At 38.1% G+C, this 14,512-nt stretch overlaps 1 protein-coding gene across 3 annotated transcripts in view; it reads right to left on the reverse strand.

Annotated features, from left to right (window-relative positions):
- Nucleotides 1-14,512, reverse strand: part of PPP1R12A (protein phosphatase 1 regulatory subunit 12A) — a 173,154-nt gene that overhangs the window by 115,607 nt on the left and 43,035 nt on the right. For all 3 annotated transcript variants that reach the window (XM_049885166.1, XM_049885167.1, XM_049885164.1), the window contains exon 2: nt 5,593-5,723. In XM_049885166.1, coding sequence (XP_049741123.1) covers nt 5,593-5,723 — 131 coding nt within the window. The remainder of the gene's footprint in view (nt 1-5,592; nt 5,724-14,512) is intronic.

The raw sequence follows: 14,512 nt of genomic DNA on the forward strand, positions 1-14,512 counted from the left end.
CTTTGATCTTCGTCAGTGTTTCAAGTTCTTTTAGCTTTGAGCAAGCAAGGCTGTGTCATCTGCATAACACAGGTTGTTAAAGAGTCCTCCTCCAACCCTGATGCTGAGTTCTTCTTCATATAGTCCAGTTTCTTAGATTACTTGCTCAGCATACAGATTGAGTAAGTATGGTGAAAGGACACAACCCAGACACACACCTTTCCTGACTTTAAAACATCAGCATCCTCCTCTTGTTCTGTCTGAACTACCGTCTCTTGATCCACGTACATGTTCCTCATGAGCTCAATTAAGTTTTCTGGAATTCCCATTCTTTGCAATGTTATCCATAATATGCTATGATCCACACAGTCAAATGCCTTTGCATAGTCAATGAACCACAAGTAAACATCTTTCTGGTATTCTCTGCTTTCAGCCAGGATCCAGCTGACATTTAGCAATGATATCCCTGGTTCCACATCCTCTTCTGAATTTCGGGCAGTTTCCTGTTGATGTACTGCTGCTGCCGCTTCTGAATGATCTTCAGCAAAATTTTACTTGTGTGTGATATTAATGATACTGTTCAATAATTTCCACATTCTGTTAGATTATCTTTCTTTGGGATAGACATAAATATGGATCTCTTCCAGTTGGTTGGCCAGGTAGCTGTCTTCCAAATTACTTGGCATAGACAGGCGAAAACTTCCAGTGCTGCATCTGTTTGTCGAAACATATCAGTTGGTATTCTGTCAGTTCCTAGAGCCTTGTTTTTCGCCAATGCCTTTGGAACAGCTTGGATCTCTTCCTTCTGTACTATCAGTTCCTGATCATACACCACCTTCTGAAATGGTTGAAATGTCAACCAATTCTTTTTGGTATACTGACTCTGTATATTCCTTCCATCTGTTTTTGATGCTTCCTGTGTCATTTAATATTTTCCCCATAGAATCCGTCAATATTGTATCTCAAGGCTTGAATTTTTCCTTCAGTTCTTTCAGCTTGAAATATGTCGAGCGTGTTCTTCCCTTTTGGGTTTCTGACTCCAAATCTTTACACATTTCAATACTTTACGTTGTCTTTCTGAGCTGCCCTTTGAAATCTTCTGTTCAGCTCATTTACTTCATTTCTTCTGTTTGATTTACCTACTCAATGTTCATGAGCAAGTTTCAGAGTCTCTCCTGACATCCATTTTGGTCTTTCCTTCACTATCTTTTTTAATGACCTCTTGCTTTCTTCATGTACGATGTCCTTGATGCCATTACACACCTTGTCCGGTCTCCAGTCATTAGCGTTCAATGCATCAAATCTATTCTTGAGATGGTCTCTATATTCTGATGGGATATACTCAAGGTCGTACTTTGGCTCTCTTGGACTTTTTCTCATTTTCTTTAGCTTCAACTTGAACTTGCATATGAGGCAACTGATGATCTGTTCTGCAGTCGGCCCCTGGCCTTGTTCTGACTGACGGTATTGGGCTTTTCCATCGTGTCTTTCCATAGATATAGTCGATTTGATTCCTGTGTAGTCTATCTGGTGACATCCACATGTATAGTTGTCGTTTATGCCGTAGAAAAAAGGTATTTGTAATGAAGACGTCGTTGGTCTTGCAAAATTCTATTATGCAATCTCCGGCATTATTTCTATCACCAAGGCCATATTTTCCAAATATCAATCCTTCTTTGATTCCAATCACCCGTAATTCTCCGTGTATCCTGATTGCAGGTTCAATCAGTCTTTAAGGATAGATGAAGATAAATGTACATATTCTATTTTCTCTATGAAGTAGAGATCCAAGTTCTCTGTTGAGCATGAAAAGTACAGGAAGGAGGTAAGAAACTTGAGAACCATGGTTATAATTCTGAAAAACCACTGTTGGGCAACTATAAAAGGACTTCCTCATTTTACATATAAAGAAATCAAGGCACAGAAAAAAGAAACAAATTACCCAAAGATGTAGAGTAGGTAATGGCAGTAAGTAATAAAACTTAAATAACTTCAAGATCTTCAGACTCTGAGGCCAGAACACTTTTCATTTCACTACATACTGCCTCACCTTGAAATTGATGCATCTTATCTCCAATACACGAGAAAAAAACATGAAATGTATAGACAGATAAAACTGAAAGCCTTTCTAAGACAGATCCACAGGGTAGAACTCCCACATGCAATAAATGATTAGTTGATAAGCTTTGATGTAAGCAAACAGACGACGACATTGTCTATGATGTGGACACATAACAACAAGAGGGGAAAATAAAGAATTTTGTCAGGATATCTACACTTCCTTGTTAAATGCTTAAAGAATCAGATTTTCTTTAAAAGTATACACATGTACTGGGTTTGAATTAGTTTATGTTGTCCAAAAAAGATAAGCTGGGAGGCCCCAGATAAGCAAAGCATTACTGAAAAAGAAGGACAAAGTGGGAGGCCTCACTCTACCTGATTTTAGAACCTATTATACTGCCACAGTAGTCAAAACAGCCTGGTACTGCTGGCACAACAAAAGATACATAGACCAATGGAACAGAATTGAGAATTCAGACATAAATCCATCCACATATGAGCAGTTGATGTCTGACAAAGGCCCCAGAAGAGTTAAATGGGGAAAACACAGTCTTTTTAACAAATGGTGCTGGCATAACTGGATATCCATTTGCAAAAAAAATGAAACAAGACCCATACCTCACACTATGCACAAAAACGAACTCAAAAGGATCAAAGGCCTAAATATAAAATCTAAAACGATAAAGATCATGAGAGAAAAAGTAGGGACAATGTTAGGAGCCTTAATACATGGCATAAACAGTATGCAGAACGTTACCAACAATACAGAAGAAAAACTAGATAACTGGGAGCTCCTGAAAATCAAACACCTATGCTCATCCAAAGACTTCACCAAAAGACTAAAAAGATTACCTACAGATTGGGAAGAAGTTTTTAGCTGTGACATTTCCGATCAGTGTCTGATCTCTAAAATCTACATAATACTGCAAAAAACTCAACTACAAAAAGACAAATAACCCAATTCAAAAATGGGCAAAAGATATGAACAGACACTTCACTAAAGACATTCAGGTAGCTAACAGATACATGAGGAAACACTCACGATCACTAACCATTAGGGAAATGCAAATCAAAACTACAATGAGATTCTATTTCACCCCAACAAGGCTGGCATTAATCCTAAAAACACAAAAGAATAAATGTTGGAGAGGCTGTGGAGAAACTGGAACACTTATACACTGCTGGTCAGAATGTAAAATGGTACAACCACTTCAGAAATTGATTTGGCGCTTCCTGAAAATGCTAGAAATAGAACTACCATATGATCCAGCAATCCCACTCCTTGGAATATATCCCAGAGAAATAAGAGCCTTTACACGAACAGATATATGCACATCCACGTTTACTGCAGCACTGTTTACAATAGCAAAAAGATGGAAGCAACCAAGCTGCCTATCAACAGATGAATGGATGAATAAACTATGGTATATTCACACCATGGAATATTACGCATCAATAAACAGTGATGAATCTGTGAAATATTTCATAACATGGAGGAATCTGGAAGGCATTATGCTGAGTGAAATTCGGCAGTTGCAAAAGGACAAATATTACATAAGACCCCTATTATAAGAACTCGAGAAATAGTTTAAACAGAGAAGAAAATATTCTTTGATGGTTACGAGATGGGGGAGAGAGGGAGGGAGAGGGGTTTTCACTAATTAGATAGTAGATAAGAACTACTTTAGGTGAAGGGAAAGACTACATACAATACAGGTGAGGTCAGCACAACTGGACTAAACCAAAAGCAAAGAAGTTTCCTGAATAAACTGAATGCTTCGAAGGCCAGCTTAGCAGGGGCAGGGGTTTGGGGACCATGGTTTCAGGGGACATCTAAGTCAACTGGCATGATAAAATATATTAAGAAAACATTCTGCATCCCACTTTGGAGAGTGGCGTCTGGGGTCTTAAAACGCTAGCAAGTGGCCATCTAAGATGCATCAATTGGTCTCAACCCCTGGACCAAAGGAGAATGAAGCACACCAAGGACACAAGGTAACTATGAGCCCAAGAGACAGAAAGGGCCACATAAACCAGAGACTACATCAGCCTGAGACCAGAAGAACTAGATGGTGCCCGGCTACAACCAATGACTGCCCTGACAGGGAACACAACAGAGAACCCCTGAGGGAGCAGGAGAGCAGCAGGATGCAGACCCCAAATCTTCATAAAAAGACCAGACTTAATGGTCTGATTGAGATTAGAAAGACCCCGGTGGTCACGGCCCCCAGACCTTCTGTTAGCGCAGAAAAGGAACCATTCCCAAAGCCAACTGTTCAGACAGGGATTGGACTGGACAATGGGATAGAAAAAGACGCTGGTAAAGGATGAGCTTTTTGGATCAAGTAGACACTTGAAGCTATGTAGGCATCTCCTAGCTGGAGGGGAGATGAGAGGGCAGAGGGGGTCAGACGCTGGTGGAATGGACATGAAAAAAAAGAGAGTGGAGGGAAGGAGCAGGCTGTCTCATTATGGGCAGAGCAATTAGGAGTATATAGCAAGGTGTATGTAAATTTTTGTATGAGAGACTGACTTGATTTGTAAACTTTCACTTAAAGCATTAAAAAAAAAAAAAAGATATGTTGAAATCCTAATGCCCTGTACCTGTGAATGTGATCTTATTTGGAAATAGGGTCTTTTCATATATAATGAAGTTAAGATGAGGCCATACTGGATTAGGGTGGGCCTGAAATCCATTGACTGGTACCATTATAAGAAGAGAAGACAGACAGGCAAACAGAATAAGGCCATGTGAAGATGGAGGCAGAAAATGGAGTGATGTAGCTACAAGTCAAGGAATGGCGAGGAGTGCAGGGAGACACCAGAAGCTAGGAAGAGGCAAGGAAGCCTCCCCTATAGCCTTTATAGAAAGCACAACTTTCCTAACACCCTGATTTCAAACTTCTGGCCTCCAAAGCTGTGAGAGAGTAAATTTCTGTTGTTTTAAGCCACCCATTTTGTGGAAATTCATTATGGCGGCCCTAGAAAACAAATATACAACCTATGAAAGGTAGCTGAGAATACAATGACCATTCTTCACTAACTTTTCTAAAAAATATATTTTTAGAAAACAATTTTGAGAAAAGCTAAGCAAGAAGAAACATACTGACTCACTGGAGAACTCTATATAATACTCTCCTGACAGTAGAGTAACCCAATCGACAATTATTGTTAATTTCCCCTAACATATGATTACATAAAGATAGACTAGATTGCTAAATATTAACCCAGAATCATTTGACAACGCTCTAGCTGTCATCAAGAGAAAAGGAGATCGGGATGGAGAGAAAAAATATACAATTACTCACATTAATACAAAGTACCAAAGGCCAAAGAGGGTGGGAAGACAGGAAGAAGATCTAACACTGAGATGAATCACTCACTCTCTTTCCTGGAAATGATGAATTTCATGCATTATGCTAATATGAGTTCACTCATTTATCTTTAATACAACTTCTATTGAGTTGGAATCCACTCAATGGCAATGGGTTCAATAAATCTCAGATCTTTAAAACTGTATTGAGATAAAATTAAAACTCAGAACTGGCTTACTCTGCAATATCAAGATATCCACAGGAAGCAGCTGCGTGTAGTGGTATCCAGCCTTCATTGTCAGGTTGATTAATATTTGCTCCGTTTTCTACCAGAAACTTCACCATATCAACATTATCATCAATGCAAGCCTAGAATCAAAACAGAAAGCATGATTAGAAAAAATCTGAGTTAATACTGCAAATAATGCATCATGAGAATAAAATCCCTACTCTGCAAGTTGGTCTGCTGCTATCTTGACTGCAATGTCATCAAACAGGTAAATGGTACTAACCAGATTATAAGAGTCCTTCCTTGTTTAGATATACATACAACAGTACTATATGTGACTAGATTCTTTTTGGCAACCCAATTAGGAAAACGTATATATTAAAATGAAAACCACCAAGACATTATAACTAAGTACCAGTAGTAACCCCTCAGCAGTGGTTCCCAAATGTGGTCTGCAAGAGGGGTCCCTGAGATCCTTTCAGAGAAGTAATGAGGTCAACATTGTTTTCTAAATAGTACTAAGATGTTATTTCCTCTTTTCAGTGTGTTGACATATGCACTGAGGGTGCAAAAGCACTGGTGGTAGAACTGCTGGCGACTTAGCACAAATAAAGTGTGTACAGTCATTGTATACAGGTTTTTTTTTTTTAAGTTATTTTTACCTATGAATGTTCTGACAAAGCAGTGAAAATTATAAATTTTATTAAGTACTGATCCCTGAGTACACATCTTTTTTTTTTTTAACATCCTCCTATTTATCTTTACTGTTTTTCCAGTGAAATTTTATAGTTCGAGCTAGTTTCTCATACAAAGATTTATACACACATTGTTATGTGACCCTAGTTGCTCTCCCTACAATGTGACATCACACTCCTCCATTCCACCCCTAATTTCCCATGTCCATTCAACCAGTTCCTGTCCTTTCTGCCTTCTCATCTCATCCCCTGTACAGGAGCTGCCGATTTATACTCTTGTATCTACTTGAACTAAGAAGCACACTCTTCATGAGTATCATTTTATACCTCATAGTCCAATCTAATCTTTGTCTGAAGAATTGGCTTTGGGAATGGTTTTAGTTTGGGGCTAACAGTCCGGGGGGTCATGTCTTCTGGGGTTCCTCCAGTCTCAGTCAGACCATTAAGTCTGGTCTTTTTAGAATTTGAGTTCTGTACCCCACTTTTCTCCTGCTCCATCAGGGACTCTCTGTTTTATTCCCTGTCGGTGCAGTCATTGGTGGTAGCCGGGCAGCATCTAGTTCTGGTCTCAGGTTGATGGGGTCTCTGGTTTATGCGGCCCTTTCTGTCTCTTGGGCTCATATTTTCCTTGTGTCTTTGGTGTTCTTCATTCTCCTTTGCTCCAGGTGTGCTGGGACCAATTGATGCATCTTAGACGGCCGTTTGCTAGCTTTTAAGACCCAAGATGCCACTCATCAAAGTGGGATGCAGGACATTTTCTTAATAAACTTTCTTATTCCAGTTGACCTAGATGGTTGCTGAAATCATGGTCCCCAGAATTCCACCCCTGCTACTCTGTCCCTCAACACGTTTGACTGTACTCAGGAAACTTCTTAGCTTTTGGTGTAGTCCAGTTTTGCTGACTTCCCCTGTATTGTGTGTTGTCCTTGCCTTCACCTAAGATAATTCTTGTCTACCATTTTTTTATCTAGTCAGTGAATACTCCCCTCCCTCCCTCCCCACGCTCGTAACCACCAAAGAATGTTTTCTTCTGTGTTTAAACCTTTTCTTGAGTTCTTATAATAGGGGACTCATACAATATTTGTCCTTTTAGTACACATCTTTTTAATATTCTGTGGAACAATATAGTAAGTATGCATAAAGCATTTCTGCTGTATGACGGTTGTCTTGAAGTAAAGCTCTTGTGTGACCAGTCTGCGAGCTGAATTAGCCACTTTTTCCATGGAACACATTTTCATTTGAAAGAATGACAAAAACTCTGATTATTTCAACTGAAGATTTTTGGCAGCCATTTTTGTGTAAATGAACAAAATAAGTGTGTCACTTTAAGAAAAACAGCTAGTAGTATTCGTTGTCATTGATAAAATCAAGCTTTCAAGAGTAAACAAGTTATTTTAATTCAAAAATGTTATTTATGTAATATGGATATATTACTTTTAAATGAATATAAATATTTAACCCCCCCAGTTTTAACCTGTAATACTGTAAATATTAACACACATAAATATTATGAAGAAATTTTTTCTAAGAATTCCCTCCTTTTTTTTTTAAGGCTTGTTACTCTTCATATTATATGGAGTCCCTGTGTGGTACAAATGGTTAATGTTCTTGGTTGCTAACCAAAAGGTTGGAGATCCGAGTCCACTCAGAAGAGCCTCAGAAGAAAGGCCTGGTGACCTACTTCTGTCAGCCACTGAAAACCCTATGGACCGCAATTCTACCCTGATATACATGGGTTCACCATGAACCGGAATAGACTCAACAACTGGTAGTAGTGGTATATATGCCAAGGCCCTAAGAATACAGGGAAGGAAAAAAAAGTCCCATTATAATATACGAGGCTGATCTATAAACAAAAAATGATCATATAAGACAGTCTGTAGAAAGTATTAAAACATCAGCAGGCACATATAGAGTTTTTTTGTGTGTGTGACTAAAAGGGCCCCTACAGGTCTCATTGAATACATATAAGAACAAGATTGAAGGTTACATAGGAATTCAACTAGCACCAAAAAAAGGCAAGATAGAGCCTGTCTTGGTTATCTAGTGTTACTATAATATAAATACCATAAGTGGATGGGTTTAACAAAAAGAAATTTATTCTTTCACAGTCTAGGAGGCTAGAAGTCTGAATTCAGGGTGCCAGCACAAGGGAAAGGCTTTCTCTTTCTGTCAGCTCTGGGGGAAGATCTTTGCCATCAATCTTCCCAGGTTGAGGAGCTTCTCAGTGCAGGGATCCCAGGTCCAAAGAACGCACTATCCTCCTGGCTCTTGTTTCTTGGTAGTATAAGGTCCCCTTGTCTCTCTGCTTGCTTCTCTCTTTTGTATCTCAAAACATGTTGATTGAAAACAGGACCTCATCATGTAGATTCAGTCCTGCCTCATTAACATCACAGAAGTAGGATTTACAACATGGGAAAATCACATCAGATGACAAAATGATGGACAATCACACAATACTGGGAATCATGGCCTAGCCAAGTTAGCTGACATATATTTTGGGGGGACATAATTCAATCCATGACAGAACCTCACTGACCAAAGGCACCATGATTAAAAATGGATGGAATAAGAAAATAGCAAGCCATCCAGTGATACACAGTATCTGTAAATTAAAAAAGCAGAATAAGGCTAGGTGGTTAAAAGATCTGAATACAATATAGGCAAAAGATCTGAATATAATGCAAGGATGACTAGATTTGATACTATAGGTTGGTGGTTTTCAACCTACCTTCTACTCTACACACCAATGGAATCTGCTACACTCCCATCAATAACAGTGGCTCACTTCAGTAGTAGAGGGAAGTGGGAGAAAATGTTTTAGAATTTCAGCAACATAATGTTTGAAAAAGACAGTCACAGTTTTTAAGCAGATGAGTATTTCATCAGATCAGTATTTCTGAGGGATTACAAAAAGCAATGTGATGAGCAAAGAGCCTGAAGTGAGCAACAACAGTTACTTAGAACGGAACTAAATTAAGAGAGTCTTAGGAGAAAGTGTGCAAGACTTATTATTAAGATGGGATGTGGTGGTGGGGTGAGAGGTTGGGAGAAGTCATTCATTGGGATAGGCACCACAGGTGCAAGGAGCAGGTTGGGGAAATGCTGAATTTATGTCTTATGTCCAGGAGCCAACTGGATATGCAGATCCGAAGCTCTGAAAATAAATGTGGAATATAAATATCAATTTGTAAATTTCTACATTAAGGTAATAATTAAAACAACTGGACTTGAAATTGGTCAGGGAGGGAATGTTGAGAAGAAATCAGGAACACAGTAAAAAAACGGGTTAAGATTAAATTATTATCAGTATATTCTACTTGGAAGAAAAAGGCATTTGTAGTATTTTATTCAGTCAGTTAAGGGCCAGATATGCAAAGTTCTCGAAGAGATTACAATCTAGTGCATTAAAAAAAATATATAAGCAGATGATTACATTGAAAGAAATATGACAAATACAATTATAGGGATATGGTTACTAGAGAGTTCAGAAAAGGAGCACTAAGGAGGAATGGTAGTATTTGGGAAATATTTCCCCTAAATGAGGTTCAACACATGAGCTTCGTACTAAAGGATATGGTGAGATATGACAGGGTTCAGAATCGAGTCTTATTTGTCATCTCATTAGGCACTGAAGATACAAGATTTTCCAAACAAACAGCTAATTTTACATGTCTCTCCATTTTTAAAAGGTGACTGCCCTGGCTCTTTGAAAGTTAACATATAGGAATAGTTATTTTCCAATAAATTTAACATTTCTGGATTTTGATTTTAAATGTTTTTAAATCAATATAAGAAACACCAACAAAAATACCTAAAGTAGTTAACATCAAATCTGCCTGTTTATTTTGTGTATAAATACAATGTTTTTTAAAATGTTTTAATATAAATTAAATGCTAAAAACATCATAACAAAATACACATTATATATGAATCTCAAGTTTGTGATGTAAATTGTTCAAACTGTTCTCCAGAACATTTATAAAATACACTGGAGACACTGGCAAGACAAGCCTATAAAAATACTGTTGCTAAGAGAATCAAAAGCTAACACATGCAGCACATTAAGAGGCATGTGACTTTGTGATTTAAAATATTTGACTAAATTTGGTGTGTTTATTGAGCCATCTATGGAAAGAAACAACTTAAACACAGTTCTAAAATCTTATCTGACACAGTTTATCTTAAATGTTTTTTGAACGCATATTGAAACCAATTATCAGTAAGACATGGCTTTTGTTGTTTAATTTCAGGTACAGCAGCTTTGTCAACTTCAGGGGTAAATTAATTTAAGTACCTAAGAAATTTCTATTTTTACTGAAAAGAGGCCTACTTAACTGTCTCAGTAAGTTAGTTCAGGGTCAAGCTTTCTTTTTTCCCCACACATTTAGAAGGAAAAAGTTGAGTAGCCTGATAACAGAGTTCAACAGAGGAGCTATACAAAATCAAAGCAGACACTGTCCCTGGCTTGAACATAATTTGAGTGTGGGGCATATATGTGTAGCTTGAAAAACCACTAAATTTCATTCCTAAAACAGATAAAAAACAAATGCGTGTACCAACTATGTAATTCAACTAAGTAAAATCACAATTACAAAATTAGTAGCATTTGAAATAAATTCTAACACTGTTACCTTTAGATGAAGATTTACAGAACTAGCTTCCTTTTAAACAATTAGTAGACATACTGTTTTGTGACACTGGTTACCAACCCCAGGGCACGTCAACGCTCTCCTCTTCTCTACCTTAGATTCTCTATTACCAGCTTTCCTGTTCCCTCCTGCCTTCTAGACTTGGCCCCTGAGCTGGTACGTCCATTTAGTCTTGTTTTCTTTTTATATGCCTGTTTAATATTTGGCTGAAGGGTGAACCTCAGAAGTGACTTAATTACTGAGCTAAAAGGGTGTTGGGGACCATACTCTCAGGGTTTCTCCAGTCTCTCTGTCAGACCAGTAAGTCTGGGGGTGTGTGTGTATGAATTTTGCTCTGCATTTTTTTCCAGCTCTGTCCAGGACCCTCTATTGTGACCCATGTCAGAGCAGTCCATAGTGGTAGCCAGGCACCATCTGGTTGTGCCACACTCAGTCTGGTGGAGGTGTAGTACTTGTGGTCCATCATCCATCTGGACTAATTTTCCCTTCTGTCTTTGGTTTTCTTTATTCTCCCTTGCTGAGACCAGTGGAATACCTTACATGGCCGCTCAGAAGCTTTTAAGACCCCAAACGCTACTTGCCAAAGTATAACATAGAATATTTTCTTCATAAATTATGTTATACCAAACGAGCTGGATGTTCCTGGAGACCATGGTCTCCACAGCCCTCAGCCTAGTAATTCAGTCCCTCAGGGAGTCTGGAAGTGTCTATGGAGCTTCCACGACCTTGCTGTGGACAAGCTGTGCTGGGCTTCCCCAGTATTGTGTACTGTCTTAGCCTTCACCAAAATTACCACATATCTATTGCTTATTTAGTGTTTTTCCATCCCCACCACTCCCCTCCCTTGTAACCATCAAAAGATTGTTTCTTTTTGTGTGTAAATCTTTTCATGAGTTTTTACAGTAGTGGTCTCATATAGTATTTGTCCTCTTGTGACTGCTTATTTCACTCAGCATAATGCCCTCCAGATTCATCCATGTTGTGATATGCTTCACAGAGTCATCATTGTTCTTTAACGTTGAGTAGTACTCTATTGTGTTTATATATCATAATTTGTTTATCCACTTATCTGTTGGTGGGCATCTAGGTTGTTACTATCTTTGTGATATCGTGAATAATGTTGCAATGAACATGGGTATGCATGTATCTATTCATGTGAGAGTTCTTACTTCTCTAAGATATATTCCTAGGAGTGGAACTGCTGGATCCCCATGGTATTTCTATTTCTAGCTTTCTAAGGAAGCACCATATTGTTTTCCAAAATGACTGTACCATTTTGCATTCCCACCAGCAGTGCGTAAGACTTCCAATGTCCCCGTAGCCTCTCCAACATTTGTTATTTTCTGTTTTTTTGACTCATGCCAGTAATGCTGGGGTGAGATGGTACGTCATTGTGGTTTTGATTTGCATTTCTCTAATGGCTAGTGATCATGAGCATTTCCTCATGTGTCTGCTGGCCGCTTGAATGTCTTCTTTGGTGAAGTGTCTGTTCATTTCTTTTGCTCTTTTTAACTGGATTATTTGTCTTTTTGTTGTAGAGATGTTGGATTTTCCTGTAGATTTTAGAGATTACACCTTTGTTGGATTTGTCATAGCCCCCAAATTTTTCCCAGTCTATAGGTTCTCTTTTTATTCTTTTGGTGAAGTCTTTTGATGCGCGTAAGCATTTAATTTTTAGAAGAACCCAGTTATCTAGTTTATCTTTTGGAATTGGTGTGTTGTCAGTTACAGTTTGCATCCTGTTAATGCAGTGTACTAGGACCTCTAGCATGGATCCCATTTTTTCTTCTATGATCTTTACAGTTTTGGGTTTTATATTTAGTTTTGAATCCATTTTGAATTAGTTCTTGTGAGGCATGGGTCCTATTTAATTTTTTTGCAGATGGACATGCAGCTTTGCCAGCATCATTTGTTAAAAAGACCGTCTTTTCCCCATTTGATGAACTTCGGGCTCTTGCTGGATGGATTTACAACTGGGTTTTCAATTCTGTTCCTTCAGTCGATTTATCTCAGTGTACCAGTACCAGGCTGTTCTGACTACCACAGCTGTATAGTAGGTTCTGAGGTCAGGTAATGTGAGTCCTACTTTATTCTTCAATAAACCCATTGGCATCGAGTCGATTCCCACTTATCCAGGGCCTCTTCCCTTTCCATATAATGATTTTTTTTTTTCATCTCTTTAAAGAATGCCACTGGTATTTGGATCGGGAGTGCATTGTATTTGTAGATTACTTTGGGTAGAATTGACATTTTCACAATATTGAGTCTACCTATCCATAAGCATGGTATGATTTTCTATCTCTGTTGATCTCTTTTGGTTTCTTACAGTATTGTGCATAGCGCAGGTTGTTAATGAGTCTTCCTCCAATCCTGATGCCACGTTCTTCTTCATATAGTCCAGCTTCTTGGATTATGTGCCCAACATACAGATTGAATAGATATAGTGAAAGGATACAATCCTGATGCACACCTTTCCTGACTTTAAACCATACAGTATTGCCTTGTTCTGTTTGAACGACTGCTTCTTGTTCTGTGTACAGGTTCCTCATAAGCAGAATTATGTGTTCTGGAATTCCCATTCTTCACAATGTTATCCATAATTTGCTATGATCCACACAGCTGAATGCCTTTGCATAGTCAATAAAACACAGGTAAACTTCTTGTATTCTCTGCTTCCAGCCAGGATTCACTGATATCAGCAATGATAATAGTACTGATCTCTAAAGTTTACTATGAGAAATATGTAAGTACCTAAGTGGTACACGTTATATAGTAAGTGCTGTTACGTTTCTATAAATAAATATATAATCTACATGGTAAATCCTCCCCATTTAATTTCTTTTTTAAAATATTTATTCAAAACTTTATTTTTATCACTCTATACATTACAAAAGAAAGTGTCTGTCACAGAGTTGTCATTATTTTCAGTACTACTTTTAGTAGAAGCCCCACCTACCAATGAATTCTAATCAAGTTATCTTATATAATTATTAGGTTTTAAAAGATGCACTAAGAAAATCTTACGGATTCCAAATCTCCTTCAAACTTTTACATAAGCTCATTCACACAAATTATACAGGGTGCAGGGAGAAAAGCAAAGGAAAAGAGTTAGTTGCATAAATGTAATTATAGCAACTAAGGTGAAAATGGAATTATAGTCAATAGTTCACATGATTACAATTTATGCTAATCAAGTAACACAGCTAAATATTGGTAGGGAGCAAACATATTGAAGGAACCTTGGTGGCTGCTAACCAAAAGGTCGACAGTTCGAATCCACCAGCTGCTCGGTAGGAGAAAGATGTGGGAGTCTGTTCCCGTAAAGATTCCAGCCTTGGAAAACCAATGAGGAAGTTCTACTCTGTGTTATAGGGTCGCTATGAGTAGAAATCAACTCAATGGCAATGGGTTTGGGTTTATCAGACATATTGATCTGATCTTAAAAATTCTCTTAATTCTTACTTCACAGAAAAAACTATTTTTTACATTCTTATTTTATGTCTATGTTGTTCTTGTTGTTAGCTGCCGCCAAGTCAATCCCCATGTGTGCAGAGTAGAACTGTTCCATAGGGGTCTCAAGGC

Source organism: Elephas maximus, chromosome 4 (assembly GCF_024166365.1).
Source record: "Elephas maximus indicus isolate mEleMax1 chromosome 4, mEleMax1 primary haplotype, whole genome shotgun sequence".
Taxonomy (NCBI): Eukaryota; Metazoa; Chordata; class Mammalia; order Proboscidea; family Elephantidae; genus Elephas; species Elephas maximus.